Source organism: Cydia fagiglandana, chromosome 20 (genome assembly GCF_963556715.1).
Source record: "Cydia fagiglandana chromosome 20, ilCydFagi1.1, whole genome shotgun sequence".
Classification (NCBI taxonomy): domain Eukaryota; kingdom Metazoa; phylum Arthropoda; class Insecta; order Lepidoptera; family Tortricidae; genus Cydia; species Cydia fagiglandana.
Genome location: NC_085951.1, coordinates 4,350,019 through 4,364,842, shown reverse-complemented (window position 1 = coordinate 4,364,842; position 14,824 = coordinate 4,350,019). Strand labels below are relative to the sequence as shown.

General features: G+C 36.7%; 2 protein-coding genes across 5 annotated transcripts in view; both read left to right on the top strand.

The window, feature by feature from the left end:
- The window catches only part of LOC134674334 (uncharacterized), a 121,048-nt gene extending 110,517 nt beyond the window's left edge, over positions 1-10,531 (top strand). For 2 of the 4 annotated variants that reach the window (XM_063532368.1, XM_063532372.1), the window contains 12 exons: positions 102-266; positions 338-445; positions 518-2,429; positions 2,522-2,621; positions 2,809-3,046; positions 3,134-3,531; positions 3,619-3,809; positions 4,048-4,195; positions 4,709-4,839; positions 5,326-5,456; positions 6,083-6,283; positions 6,871-10,531. In XM_063532368.1, coding sequence (XP_063388438.1) covers positions 102-266; positions 338-445; positions 518-2,429; positions 2,522-2,621; positions 2,809-3,046; positions 3,134-3,531; positions 3,619-3,809; positions 4,048-4,195; positions 4,709-4,839; positions 5,326-5,456; positions 6,083-6,283; positions 6,871-7,014 — 3,867 coding nt within the window. In that variant the 3' untranslated portion in view covers positions 7,015-10,531. Of the gene's footprint in view, positions 1-101; positions 267-337; positions 446-517; positions 2,430-2,503; positions 2,622-2,808; positions 3,047-3,133; positions 3,532-3,618; positions 3,810-4,047; positions 4,196-4,708; positions 4,840-5,325; positions 5,457-6,082; positions 6,284-6,870 lie in introns of all 4 variants that reach the window. The other 2 variants (XM_063532369.1, XM_063532370.1) reach the window with 1 other exon arrangement.
- A 974-nt stretch (positions 10,532-11,505) lies between these two features.
- LOC134674313 (uncharacterized) lies at positions 11,506-13,996 on the top strand. The gene is made up of 2 exons (XM_063532339.1): positions 11,506-11,856; positions 12,671-13,996. Exons 1-2 carry the CDS (start codon positions 11,681-11,683, stop codon positions 13,938-13,940), a joined length of 1,446 nt encoding a protein of 481 aa, XP_063388409.1. The 5' UTR covers positions 11,506-11,680; the 3' UTR covers positions 13,941-13,996.
- The last annotated feature ends 828 nt before the right edge of the window (positions 13,997-14,824 follow it).

Here is a 14,824-nt window from a genome sequence, read left to right as displayed (position 1 = left end):
GAGCTATTGCATACTAAGCATGCTCATGCTCAATGAAGCTATCGTAATATTGAAATGATAACCAACATGAAATGTTAATGATCACAATAAACCATTTTCAGGGTATTCGAAATGCTATTCGTAGTAGGTCTAGAGCAGGTCGGCGTTCGGGCGAATCACTGGAACTTCAAGCATTGACAGGTGAAAAGAGATCATCTGTGGACGGCAAAACTCTCAAGAGAATGGCTAGAGTTGAAAGTGATGACTCTCAGCATATAAATCAAGATGTAAGTATTCACTGTTGAGAGGTTGTGGATGACAATAATAGTGATGTAATAAATAACAAATTTACTTTAAGGATACTGGAGAAACGACGTCCGGCAGTAAAAATGGGGAGAAATGCATATCACCTATTGGAGCCGGTCTACCATTATTGTCTAGATTAAAATTGCTGAAAGAAAAACAGGTCTGAGTTTTAAATTTATACGCTTATTTGCGCTAGGTACTTGAATAATGACTCATGTTTCATTCTGCACAGGATCGTGAGGAAAAAGCTGCAAAACAACGGCATTCAACATCGTCTGTTGTTTCACCTCAACCTCAACCGACACCATCAACAAGTTCGGGGCCCCAAATTGAACCCGAAGTCATTGGTGCGGGATTACCACTCCTACAGAGGCTTTTACTACTTAAAGCCAAAGAAGAACGGGAAAAAAATCAGCTTACCCCAATGAATAGCAATCAAGCATCAAGTTCAGATACCATTAGTCCAAGTTCCATAAAAAGTCCTTTAAGCCCTACTATAAAAACATTAAGCCCCATAAGAAAAGGTTCTGAGTCTAGTTCGCCAGGAAAACTTCAGAGTCCAACTGCAAAGAATTCTCGGAAAAATTCCTCAGGATCTAGTGATGGCACATCAAAACCTAAAGTGAGCTTTAGAGATAAAATATTACAAGTCCAAGGTGACGGAACGGCTGTTTGTCAACCACTCATGAAAGATGCCAGTGAAAAACCTGCAGCTGTCGTTGAGCCAACCCCGAAAACCGAAAGCAGCTTGATTTCGATTCCGCATTCAGTTGTCAGTAAAATAAAGTCACCGGCTAAAGCTGTAGGATCGACTTTTAGAGATAAACTAAAGTTGTTACAAAGTGGAAGCTCCCCAAAAGAATCTGGAGGAAGTTCGCCAAAAGATTCAAGTATTGATAAAAATAAAATTCCATTACAAGAAAAAACATCAGCAGAAATTTCACCTATAAAGCAAAGTGAACATAAAGAAGAGACAAAACCTAAAAAACCGTGGTCGAAGTTGAAAAAAGCCGCAATCCTAGGAGAGTCAAAAAGTCAAAGTGTATCAAACGAGGAAAAGAAGGAAATTGTAATAGCAAACCAAGAAGTAAAAGAAGAGTGTAAGCCAGAAGCTGCTGTAAATATTTGCGTGCCTATAGTTACAGCGGAGCTTGTTAGAATAGACAATAATAATGTTGACGTTGATAGTGATAATACTAAGCAAGATAAACCTAAGATATGCTTAACAGGCCCTTTGGAACCCGTCCAAGAAAAGTCTTTAGATTTATTAACATATTCTCCAAAGAAAAATATTGTCGCAAAACCAAGTGACCCTAACAGTACTCACTTTACCGGAGGCATGCTTTTGCCAAAAGCCAAGAAATATAGATCAATAGACGATCTCTCCCCAGAATATGGAGGATTACCATTCGTAAAGAAATTGAAAATTTTAAACGAAAGGCAAAAATTAGCAGAATTAGAAAAAGTAGTTAAATTTCGCAGTTCTAGCTTAGACTGCACTAGTTCTTCGGAAGACTTATTATGTGATACTCTAACCCGAAGTCATTCTGAAGGCAGCACTATGGATAAAAGAAAATACAAACGAAAATCAATCGATTCCCTTGGTAGTCATGGATCGAATGAGACACTAGAAAGGCGAACACTTAAATCCATTCTTAAGAAGTTGTCAGAAGACGTTACTCCTGCTGAAAGTCCTGAAAGGAGCAATGAGTTTAAAAAACTAATCCGAGCTCCAACGTTAGAGGGATACGCAGCAAGACATTCAAAGTTTTCTAAAAGTGTTACATTCCACAGGCACACTTTGCCTTCACCCCCTGCGAGCATTCCGATTGATGCCAAATGCCAAATATTCCAAATGCCAGACGTAAGAAATGATACTATGACTGAAGTTCCTCCTTCAGAAATAAGTGCAGAGGTAGTTCCAGAGGCTATTGACCCTAGCAATCAGATAGTTCCTTCAGCCACCGAAACTGTCATCACGCAGGACATAGATTTACCCATAAGAGCAGATTATGATATTAAACCAAATATTGATCCTATGTATGGATTTAAAACATTAAGACCTGAAGAAATAAAAGTGCCTTCAGAGAAACCTAAGCTGACTCTTATTTCCGCTGTAGCCAATCAACGGAAGTTACTGCGAGGTGAGCTTTAGCTCTAAGTTTTGCAAATTTTACATCAAATCGTAATTTGTATGTTTATATCGAAAACCAATAAGATTTATTTGCGATTTCAGGATCACTAGAAGAACAAGAGTATTTCGGCGAAGTTCTTTTAGGTATAAAACAAGTTATTCAAGGTCACTTACATGATGTTCAAGGAAAATTTCAAGATAGGTGAGAATTTTTCTTGAATGTGTAGATATTATTTTAGAACCTGCATTTTTGCAGTATGTTTTGAGTCTATTACTCCATAGCATAATTATGAGAAATATTCTTCTTTCGTGTCTTCATTAAAAATAAAACTGTGTTTGAGATTCTGTGATTTTTTAACAAATAAATAAATTGGAATTTGGAATTTCAGATTTAATAGCCTAGAAAATGAGGTGAGAAAACGTGATGAAATTATCAGTCAACTTCAAAAACGTATTCAAGAGTTAGAACGACTTGGCTTGCCAGGCATCAGCCCTACAGAAGAACAAGTAGAACCTCCACAACAACCTCCAACTGAACCAGCAGATGAAAGTGTAGCTCATACCCCCCTTTGTAAAAATGGCAGCTCTGGTAGTGAAGACATATCAGGTGCCGATGAAGGATTTATGGTACGAATTCTGAAATTATGTGTACTATGCTAACTTTTCTACTCGTATATTGCATATAATATCATCACATCATTATTTTGTTTGCAGAGAGGTGATTCACTAGATACAGTTTTTGCAACATCTCCACCTACAGTAAGCGCAGAAGAAGAAGAAAAAGATGCTCCAGAACCACCATCATCACCTAAAGAAATATTAACCACCGACGACATTACGGAAGAAAAACTTGCAGAAATGACGGAAGGAATAGAATTAGCAAAATTATCATACTCAGAAATCCAAAGCTTAGCTGAAAGAATATCAAGCAGGACAGAAAAGTCTTACTCAAGTAAGGAACAATGGACAGTGAGCAAGTCAAAAAGGCTAGATTTAAATTTAGATGGCAAAGCTGGAACTTATTCGAGAAAACGGGCAGCTAAATTGAGGCAAAGGAAGTCATGGGAGGACCAAAGTGATCAAGAGAGCATGGAAATGCAAGATTTAACTAGGTAACTTCGACATGAGAATATTTTAAAGAATTTACTCTATTCAAAATATTGAAGGACTAGTGTAATATATGTATTATTTTTGTGTAGGCCCATATCTCCTCACGGGACCTCGGAGGATCGTTCTCTGCTCAGTCCAGAACAGTCAAGCTTAAGAACCAGCAGACGCAGCATGCGACCTTTCCATTTCTTCGGCACGCATTTGGACAGCACCAAGTCAAAAATAAAGAAGACCCTTTCCGTTGACACTGGAATGCATCATACGGGAACGAAAGAGAAAAGTTAGTTTTTCATATTCTGGAAATAAAAAACTTGATAAATATTAGGTACAGAGACCTGGTTAGCCAGGCCTCAATGCGCGATTTTTGTCGGTAATGAAAACTGGTTTTTGTTTTTGCTAGTACCTATCAATGAATTCTTTTACCTATAATAATTTTAGATTAGATTAGCAGCACAATGACCAATTTTTTAAAGCGATGGTTGCTTTTGGCTTGTACTAATATTTTTTTTTATATCCAGTTGATTTAGGTCGGCAGCGGCACCATCGTAAGTTCAGTCTCGGCTCGTTCTTCGGATACCATCGCGGTTCACAATCGAGTCACAAACCGGCACACAACTGCAACGACGTTGTCCTGGATATGGGGAGCGACTATAGTTGGAGTGACACGTAAGAATAATTGAAGTACCTATCGAACAAGTAACAATAATTATCAATTCAAGAAAACGCGGATTCAATATGAGAATTTTTACAGTTCAGTCCAAATCTCACTCCGGCTCTTAAGAATTTACATAATAAACTGCTTTTTCGATATTTTCGTTATAAATGTTTTTGTTGCTGTTCGCACCAACCTTGCCTGTTTACACTAACTTTGTCGCTTGGGTTACCTATGTGTGAGCAGAAGTAGCTAAGCGGGTTAGGTGTTCAAAATGATCTGCACGAGCGCACACGCTCTTAACAACAAGGTAGTTTTCACGTGTTTTAAACCCCTCGCCCCATGCTTCTGCTGTTGACTATTTAATCATTTATTAAATGAATTGCATTTACGTACAACATAGTATGTAAGTAAAAAGTAACATACGTGTGAAACATGAACCCTGGCAAGGTGTAGCACATTAGTTTTAATAGCCTGAGTATCTACTGAAGTACAACTAGTAATTTACTTTTTATACAATTCTATAGGAACTCAACATCATCAAGCAGCGATTCAGAATCAATGCCTCGCACCCCGGTATTCGAAGAATTTGTGGAAAGCAGTTCAAGACGATGCAGAGCCAGCAGTTCCAGTCACGGAAGTTTATCTCCCATAAGAAGTGAGTATAAGGGTACATTATATTAGATCGTAAGTTTTTAAACTGAACGCTATTTCAAATAGAAAAATTATTGGACACTTAATACGACACGACCCACTTCCTAACTTTAAAACTATCCTGGAGGCGGATAGAACGCAAGCGGGGTAGAGGAAAACTCAGGCCTAGCTTTTTAGAACAAGTGAAAGAAAAAGTAGGGGTCGAGTCGTATCAAAAAGTAAAATAGCTGGCGCAAGATAGGGAAAGCTGGAAGATACTCCACCGACAAGAGAAGTTAATGATGATGGGGACACTAATTTAAGTCCACCACAATACGATAAGTATTTCAATAATCTTACATAGGATCTGCAATGGATATTTGGGTGATTGAAGGGATCACAATATTAGACGTAACACGTCCACTGATTAATAATTTTAATAAATGGTTGGTTCGTAGATTTTACAACTTAATATGATATGGAATATCACAAATAAGACAAAATGTTACAGCCATGGCTGGGAGTGGCGGTGACTGGGAAGTGATGATGTTAGCCGAAGAACTGGATAAGAGGGAACGAGAGAAGGAAAGGGAAGAAAATAGGAGACACCACTATTCCACTACCCTACGCGAGTTAGAAGAGGTTGGTTATACTTACCATTGTAGTAATTTGTATTATTTTAATAAATCATTGCCCGGAGGCTAAGTCGACTGGCGGTGCAGACTTTCTTGCACCCTTGCCGGTAGGAAGCGATTTGGGGGATATATTTTATACTTACTTACTTGCTGCTGTGGCGCAACGACCCGAAGTGGATCTTGGCACCCGACACCAAAGACCGATATGCTACTCTGTCCAAAGCCGTTTCTGTCCAGTCGACGGCGCCGAGTTCGCTAAGGTCTTTCTGCACTTCGTCTCTCCAGCGGTACCTAGAGCGTCCAGACGGCCTTCGGCCACTTGGTACTCCAGAGCACGCCCTCCAGACTGCGCGATTTCCCCCATCCGGACTACGTGCCCGAGCCCTCGGAGTCTAGCGGCCTTCGATTCTCCAATGATATTCGGCGCGGGTCCGGATGTATTTTATAAGTAGTTTTTAATTAAATTTTGTGTTGTTCTCAGCATTAAGTTTAAATTGTACTTAAATTTTATTCAGTAACATCTTCCTGCTTCTCCTAGGTATACTTTTTGCAAAAAAGCAACGACTGCATGTGTTATTTCACTTCCTCTTTGTTTGATCTCTCCATATTTTCAATGGAGCCCGTTATTTTCAGGAATCCGACACTCCACAACGTGAAGACAGTCTCGACGAATACTCCAACATCGACGACTCTAACTCTTCATCCACCACGCACCTTCTCTCCCAGTCCATGAGTGATCCCTCGCAGAGATCTCTGGAGACATCGTTCACTGAACGCAGTAGTCGGACGGGCAGAGAGCCGAGGCAGCAGAGAGGGGGGTCAGTTGGTGAACCGGTGAGTTCTGGAAATTAAGGAAACCGTACGCCACTATCAGTTAACATGTCCCACCTTCCACTTGCTTCTTTTTATCACCTTTATCTATCTTTGATTACTTAACACAAAAAATAATAGTCTTCTGGCAGTCTAGCATAAGTTGCGTTCTCGCGCGCAAGTCCATACTTGAAGTCGTGCTTGCTTGATGTATGGAGTCGCGCGAGAGAACGCAACTCATGCTAAACCGCCTGAACGTTTGATCCATTATTTGACAGATCAGTAGATCACACTTGTCATGAATCGACATTGTTATCCGGGAGTCCATAAAATAAATGTGAATTAGATCTTAAATCTTAGCACAGACTAAGTACTATATATAGAGACAAATAATATTTTTACAAGATTTATACGGATTAGGTTTTGCTCAAACCCTTGATCATAAAAAGATTTTTTATCCTAACCTATACGTTTTTTCCGTTTTTTTGTGTAATATTTTTTTACAATGGGATAGTTTGAGATGCAAGTTGATGTAGTTAACTGTTCATTCATCAGTTAATTCTCCACAGAGTGTTTTGCTTTATGACACGTATTTATATTTTCATCCTCAGATCCGTTCAGAATCCCCCCTAAGACAGAGAGGGTTGATCTTGCGAGCAGCCAGTCTCGATCGCGAGACCACACCAGCGCCCGCGCAGACCCGCCGCTTCGGCTCTCTGAAGAGCGCCAGCACAGACTCACACAAGAGACTCTGATCCGGTTTGCCACACGGATCGAGCCGTGGGTCCGCTGACGTCAATGGTGCAAACGCAGCTCAAATTTGTTGTAACGAAACTTTAAACGAACAGGGAAATGGAGGTGAAACCACAAGAGAGAGAGGCATAGTTAGGAACGTACGAGAGAATGAACTAAGTATTAATTCGAATGTAAACGGTAGTAACGACGACCGGACGGTTGTCGGTCAATTATATGTGGTGATCGTTTTGTTCTACGATGATTACGATTATTTGATCTTTTTAGTTATAGAGTAGTTTAACGTATATGACATCGTGAACGGATGCAGATATATTTTAATTTCAGACTTAGCATAGTGTATCGCTGTTTCAAGTCACTGGTGTGACAATCGACTTGAATTATCATTCTGTTAACGATGTCTTAGACATTTTAAATGGTGCAGTGTATTACAAAATTTCCATAATTTAGAAATATTATTATCACTTGATTTTCAATATATTACCTTATTTATCCTATAGCATTTTGTATGTATTTGGTAATATTCAGGTCAGTTAACAGGGAACCAATCCATTTAGTTTTAAATGTGCTCGGAGTATTCTGCACTTAAAGATTTATAATCTTACTGTAAGTCGAACCTCATAACGTACCTACTTACTTATCGAATGTTACAAACGAATTTTAAATTACTATTTTTTTAGTTTTTTTTCTATATCTAAGTGAGTATCAAAGCCGTAATAGACTTGCAGACTTGCACTGCACCGCGACCTTGGTGCGGTCAAAAATTTTGACCGCACCAAGATTCAAAATATCTCTATCTCGCTCTAACTTTTAGCTACGTCCTTAACGCACGCACGGCAATCACCTTACACACTAACGGCAGTCTGTTACGGCTTTAATGTGCAAATTTTGATTACTTACCGTTCGATTTTAATGCCCTTGATATTATGTATTTTGGATATATGCACAAAAATATAGATGGTCAAGCAAATCTTGCCAGTAGAAAAAGGCGCGAAATTCAAATTCTCTATGAGACGATATCCCTTCGCACCTACATTTTTCAAATTTGCCGCCTTTTTCTACTGACAAGATCTGCTTGACCAACTATAATAACATTATTATGTGTGTATTACCAAATGTAAGAGTAATATTATGTTTAAGTAAAATATTATATACTTACTTAAATGTGTCGAGTTCCTAGAATGAGAATATAATAGGTACCTATTATTATTTTTATTTGACCATTATATGCCTAATCAAGAAATATTTTTTAAGTGAGCTATCTCAAATGTTTACTATTGTTTCAAGTACCTAATTGTACTAGGTTCCTATAGATATTTATATAAAGTATGTATAATTATAACTTATAGAATTCAACGATTATTATTTAAACAGACGTATTTACATTACTCAAAATCTATAATCATTAAATGAATCTAGTGCCAAAAATCTAGGTATACCTAATCATATTTGTAATTTTCGGATTCTATTAGATATTCTATACGTGTTATTGTATAAGGTTATTTTACAATATTGTAAATATCGAATTAACGTTTATGTTAGATAATAATGTAAAGGTTAATGAAACTTAAGGTATACTTAATTAACAGTAAATATTAATTATTATTAGTTAATATTAATTATATACAATTTGCATTAAGGTCGACGATCTAATGAAGTAAGGTAAGGTAGCCAAAGTTCTCCTATGAGACAAGTGCACCTAGGTATGTTTGAAATACGAATAGATTGTATGGGTTTCATAACCTACCTTACTTAGCTTTTACCCTTTTACCAAATCAAATTTAGTTACTCCCGGTAAAAATGCGTCACGACGGATGTGCCTCTAATCGATGCATTTGCCCCATAGGTGCACTTTGTCCCATCTGAACTTTGTTTGAAAAATGGAACAAAGGTTCTTAAAATGCTTTTCGAAAACACCATGTAATATATAATCAAAAGGAGTCAAAGTACCTAAAACTATTTAAAAGTGCCAAACGTGTCCGCTAATAAACGTAAAATATGTTCAAGACATATATTATGTTGAATGATAATAGGCAATTTAATTATCACCCGTTATTACTTATGACAAAAGTAAATAGGATAAAGGGTGACACAAAGATAATTATAAATATTTTAATATTTTTAACCTTTTAACCGCCGTAGACTGATATATAAGACATAAGTATAAAATCGGGCTCATTTTGCCGCGGTCTGATAAATAAATAAATAATAGTTATTTGTACAACAAGAGATCAAAGTTTGATATTTCTTCGAGTGCTTATTTTGAGTCCCGTGCAAGCGAAAGATTCTATAATATTATTAGTTATATATATAACTAATTTAGAATCTTGAGCGTAGTAAGGGATTCAAAAGCGCACGAGATGTAAATAACGTTGATCTCGTGTAGTACACAAAATTTTTCACCCTAAGCAGTGAGAACATACCTAGAAGGACAGAGATAATAGAACCCAAGTATATCGAACTTGTATTAGACCCCGCATGTTGAAATGACATTTGACTATAAAGGTCACTTGAATGACATTTTGTCTCACTTAGTGAGCAAAATGCGATTTACTCACTCATTTTATCTCACTCAGTGAGCAAAATGCTCACACACGCCGGGGTCACACCGGGGACACGAGCACGCTCGATGACAAATTCTATGGCGGTTAAAAGGTTAATTTTGATAACTACTGATTGACGGTACTGATTTTATTTTGAAGTAATCGCAAGGTTATGTTTTCGCTTATTTTTTTCGCCATTTTTTCGCTTAACCTTAGTCAAACATTTTTTCTCTCAATAAGCACTTTACCTAAATATATTTTAGAGAATCTCATTATTTAACATAACATTGTTATGTACCGACGAAGGTAAATGCCCGATAGCCTACTTAATAACATTCTCATAAGAATAACGATCGATACTAGCTTCAGAATTGGTAAAAAAATCATTATTATCTAGAGAATTATTATCATCTTCAATCAAGAACTGGCACTTTTTCTAGGTTAGCTGGAATAGGCCCTGAAATTAATAATTGTAACTTACCAAATTTACAATGACTAGTGATTTAATTTAATGGTCTTGCTAAAGTGAAGCAAAATGTACCTAAACGCCAAAATAGGTTAGGTTCTAAAATATTTATTTTCACATAGGCCAGAAACCGAATTTTAATAATATATTTCAAAATAGATTACAGGTGAAGATTACTGGGTACAATTTATACATATATTTAGTACCTACCTACTTATGATCATTTTTGTAACGTAGCACAACGTTAGTTATACTATAATATTTCTGAACAAACAGATACTTATAATATTATTAATGTTTATTATAACAAGCCCAATTAATGGTACGATTGATAGATTTTGAATAGAAATATAATGTAATAAATAATTATGATACCTAAGAATATTATTAAATGATAATAAAAGCACTTAGTGAGATAGATATCTATGACGAAAATTAAATTAATATTGTATTTAGATATAGGCATCAACTCATGAAAAAGCGATGAGAATAAAAATACATTTAAAACAAGCATTTAGTTTTTATTGCTTCTTTACCTATAGTTATCGGTTGCATGGGAATATAATTAATTTAGGTACCTACTAAACATAAGCACCTATATATTAGTCAAAATCGGCAAAAACATTAGGTAACTAAAGTAGTCCGCACCGGCAGTTGTTTGCAGCAAAAATACAGCTTGGCCAAAAAAGAGTAGAAATTAAAAAGTGGCAACACTGTAGCGTCGTCTCGTTTTCCTATATGTATTGGTTTGAAAGGGACGACACTACAGTATTGTAACTTTTTAATTTCTACTCTTTTTGCCAAGCTGTAGACGACAGAAAAATAATGTATAGGTATTCGAGTAAGACCAGAAAATTCTGCAACGATTTTGATAGCATACGCAGTGCAGGTGTTATTTTATATTTACGTCATAATTTCATACAAATTTGACATTTATTAACACTTGCACTGCGTGTACTATCAAAATCGTTGCAGACTTGTCTTGGTCTAACTCTATGGCACTGGTCCCACCGCGAGCTAGTAAGCTATGAGCTATCGGCTATAAACACGAACAAAAGATAAGCACTCCCGTGTAAATAAAAGAGACACGGCGATATTTATAGTTACTCGCCCAGCGGTGAGCTATAAATATCGCCGTGTCTCTTTTATTTACACGGGAGTGCTTATCTTTTGTTCGTGTTTGATATGCATATCGCATATATGCCCCAGTCAAATTGTAAAAATCTTGAAGGGTTGGTCTTAAATATACACAACTTATGAAACACACACAACTTATCAGTAGAAGGCGCAAAATTCAAATTTCTATGGGAAGTCAACTCTAGTTGCTGATTGCTCCAAAGTTGCTCTCTCTGTACGTAATGTATCGGATATCGCGTGCAGTTTGTCGTAAGGTCTATAGAGCCCTGGAGAACCGAATGAATGATTTGTAAAACTGTCAATGTCAAGAACCAATCAATAACATTGAATGATTTGAATGGAATTTGGCCAAATTAAACAATAGTCAGGTCAGGACAAAACAATTCTGTTTTACGAGAAAACTAATAAATATCTGTCGTTAAACGCAGGAATCGTTTTACTGTTCCTTTCTTAATCATAAGTGCAACTTAAAGGCACCGCGTAATTGAGTAGTTCCTTCCTTGATGTCTAAAACAAGTAGCAATGTCGCCTCGAAAACAGCCAAATAGTTTGTTTAAAATCTGCGTTAAAAACTGTATTAGTTTAATTAATTCTGCTTGTTATGTTATTGAAGCGAATAGTCCGGAGAATAATTTTCACGAATGCGAGGCTGAGGCGATCGCGCTGAAGTGTCAATTGATGTCGATGCTTCCAGCCAGGTGAGTCAGGATTTCAATTAAAAATAATGTCACCAAACTGCGGGATATCGTGTTACATTTACAAGTAATATTATGAAGTTTAGTGAAGGTCATTGATCTAATCTAATGAAACAAAACTTTGTTGCTGCACAGATAGTTTTGTTTGTTATTCTACTAAGCAGATTTGCAGAATGCCATTTTATTTAGAATGCTATTGTATGCAAATTTATTTTCTCCCACTCTTAATGTTGGGTGTAAGTAATATTTACAAGTAAGCATGAGATTCAAAATCAGGCACTATATAATGTTCACTCCAGGATAGGGTTGTAAGAACTTATGCAAAGTATGCTTAATTATGAGTTACACTAATTGCTAGGTGTTAATGCAGTAAAATTAGAAGTGAATAATGATGCTTGTTGAGAATATACCATTAATTATCACAAGCAGGCCCCAATTAAATTTATCGGTATCATCTTGGGTTGTCCCATTCGTTTTTCGTCAAGTTCTTAAATCAGTCCTATTCTGCTTTCGTCACTCATTCTATATTCGTCACAATGACGACGACGAAGTCGTGGCTTTCAATGTAGAATGAGTGACGAAAGCAGAATAGGACTAATTTAAGAACTTGACGAAAAACGAATGGGTCGACCCAAGACAATACCAAATTATCTTCTGCCAAGTTCTTTCTAACCCTAAAGAAAAGAAGTTACAACTTACATTGTGTAGTTATTGCAAGTTAAAACTTACATTGTGTAGTTACTGCAAGTAAAAAAAATTACAGTGAAAACTTACTCGGAACAAGATTTGTCATTCATTAACAACTTTTCTTTTCCAGGTTATTTGATGTCCTCTGTTCTGAAAGAACATGCTGCCAATACCGGGGTGACCCTCGTGTTCAGCTTCACATTCTGACGCACCCCAACCTCAGAGTCTTCCGTAAATGTGACCTAGATAACGGCATTCCTCAGGCGTTCTGGATAGACACCCTCCCTAACTTCAGCCGCATAGTTATCCTAGATCTCAAGTTCATTTGCACCGATGAAATACTTCAGGTTATCGGAGTCAATTGTCCGTTGATAGAGGAAATAAATATTGTGTCTAGGGTTGATATTTGTAAGTCTCTCTTCAATGCTTCCGTACTGATCAGAAATGTCTCTGATGCGGGACTCCGCTCAATTGCAAACTTGAAACAGTTGAGGATTCTCGCCATGGATCCACCAAGGAATGAAAGGGCTAATCGTGTAGGTAGATGTGTATCTCAAGCTGGGATTATAATGCTGGTTAGCGAGCTTCCATATTTAGAGGAGTTAAGGATAGAATCTTGTGATATTGGGTCGACAATGATTGGTACAGTAGTGGATATCGGGCCTTTGAGTCTAAGGAAAATTAACTGCCATTTCGCATCAGCTGAAGGCATCAGGAAGTTGATTAAAATTTGTCCTCGTCTCAAGGAGTTGTCAGTAACACATTTGTCAGAGCATGACAAAGATGCTATATTGGAACAGATTTCAATTAGTGATTTAAGGTTAAATAGGTTAGATTTATCGTTTTTCTCCTATTCGGACTCAATGCAGCAGCTTCTACAGGTTAAAGGTGTTTATTTGACGCATTTCTCATTATGGGAGATTGATCATTCATTGACTTTAGATGCAGTACTGTCTTTAGGCACTTGCTGCCCTAATCTGTCATCCCTCTGTATAATGACACAATCCAAATGTTTAGTTATACCTCGATATTTCCGGCGTCCAAGCAAAATGTTCTGCGAACTCCGGAATTTCACGATAGGCAACGAAAACTTTAACATAGACCACATATTATCGTTTTTCCTAGAGTGCACTCAAAATTTGCAAAAACTAGTACTGAAATATCAAACTAAAATGAATGTGGATCAAACGATGCTACATTTGTTGGAAAAAGGTAGTTTCAGAAATTTGAATTACCTCTGGTTAGATTGTACTTTAGAAGTATCTAAGTCTGTAGTGAAACAGATCATTCAGAGTTGTGAAAAATTGCAGATGTTCACAGTGGATTTTACAGAAGACATGAGTGAAGTACACAGGTACATCAACGAGAATAACCTAGATTTGAAGTTAGGTAGCTATTGAGTATTTGTAATTAGGTATGTAGTTTATTTTATAATAAACTTTTTTTTTATCAAAAAGGTGGTTTTATTTATACGGCACATTTCCATTATAGTTCGTTTTTTTAGCATTAGAAGAAGGTAACCAATCCTGATATGTATTTTAATTGAAAAACGGTTTTTAAAAATCAATAACTTATTACTTATGAAAGCAGAAGAATATTAGATTCATAAATGTTACATATTTGCCGTAGCTTATTTTTAAAATGTGTTTTTCAATTAAAAGACACATCAAGATTGTTTACCTTATTTCTAATGCTAAAAAACACTAACACATTCACTGCCCCCAACGCACATGTGCGTTCACCGTTATACAAGTTTGTCCCTAGGCCACGCCCCCTGGCAGTGAATGCGTTAATGTTAACTATACCAAAAAGAATAGATAGTATAGAGGGGTCCTGGCATTGTCAATTTTGTAGTCACGGTACATTTACTGCCATCTATCGACAACCGATTAGAACTTAAAATAAAATTGAAAATGTATAAAATAATCAAAATATGTTTACAGATAAATGATTCTTAATTTTTATTGTTCCCTACTGACCCATGTTCTTTCACTGATATGTGTTAAAATTGTTAAATACCGAACGGTGTCGTTAACGCCATCTAGCCGAGAATAGGCCAAAGGTAATGGCGCCATCTATTCGAGCATGACTTTTCCTTGGCCGTCCGAGGCACGTTTTTTTCTTAGACTTTATTTATCTTATACGGAGTTATATATATCTCTGACTATACCTACTGGGGACATTATTTATAGTCGGCACAACATAAGAACCAATATTTGACAGTTCAGATTTGACCCTTACAGATATGAAGCTAAGAGCTACCGTTTAACGAATAGCCTTAATG

Excerpts from the sequence above, each read along its gene's own strand:
- LOC134674313 (XM_063532339.1), top strand. The coding sequence starts at position 11,681 with ATGTCGCCTCGAAAACAGCCAAATAGTTTGTTTAAAATCTGCGTTAAA. Across the intron at positions 11,857-12,670 it reads ATGTCGATGCTTCCAGCCAG|GTTATTTGATGTCCTCTGTT; the intron begins GTGAGTCAGGAT and ends TTTCTTTTCCAG.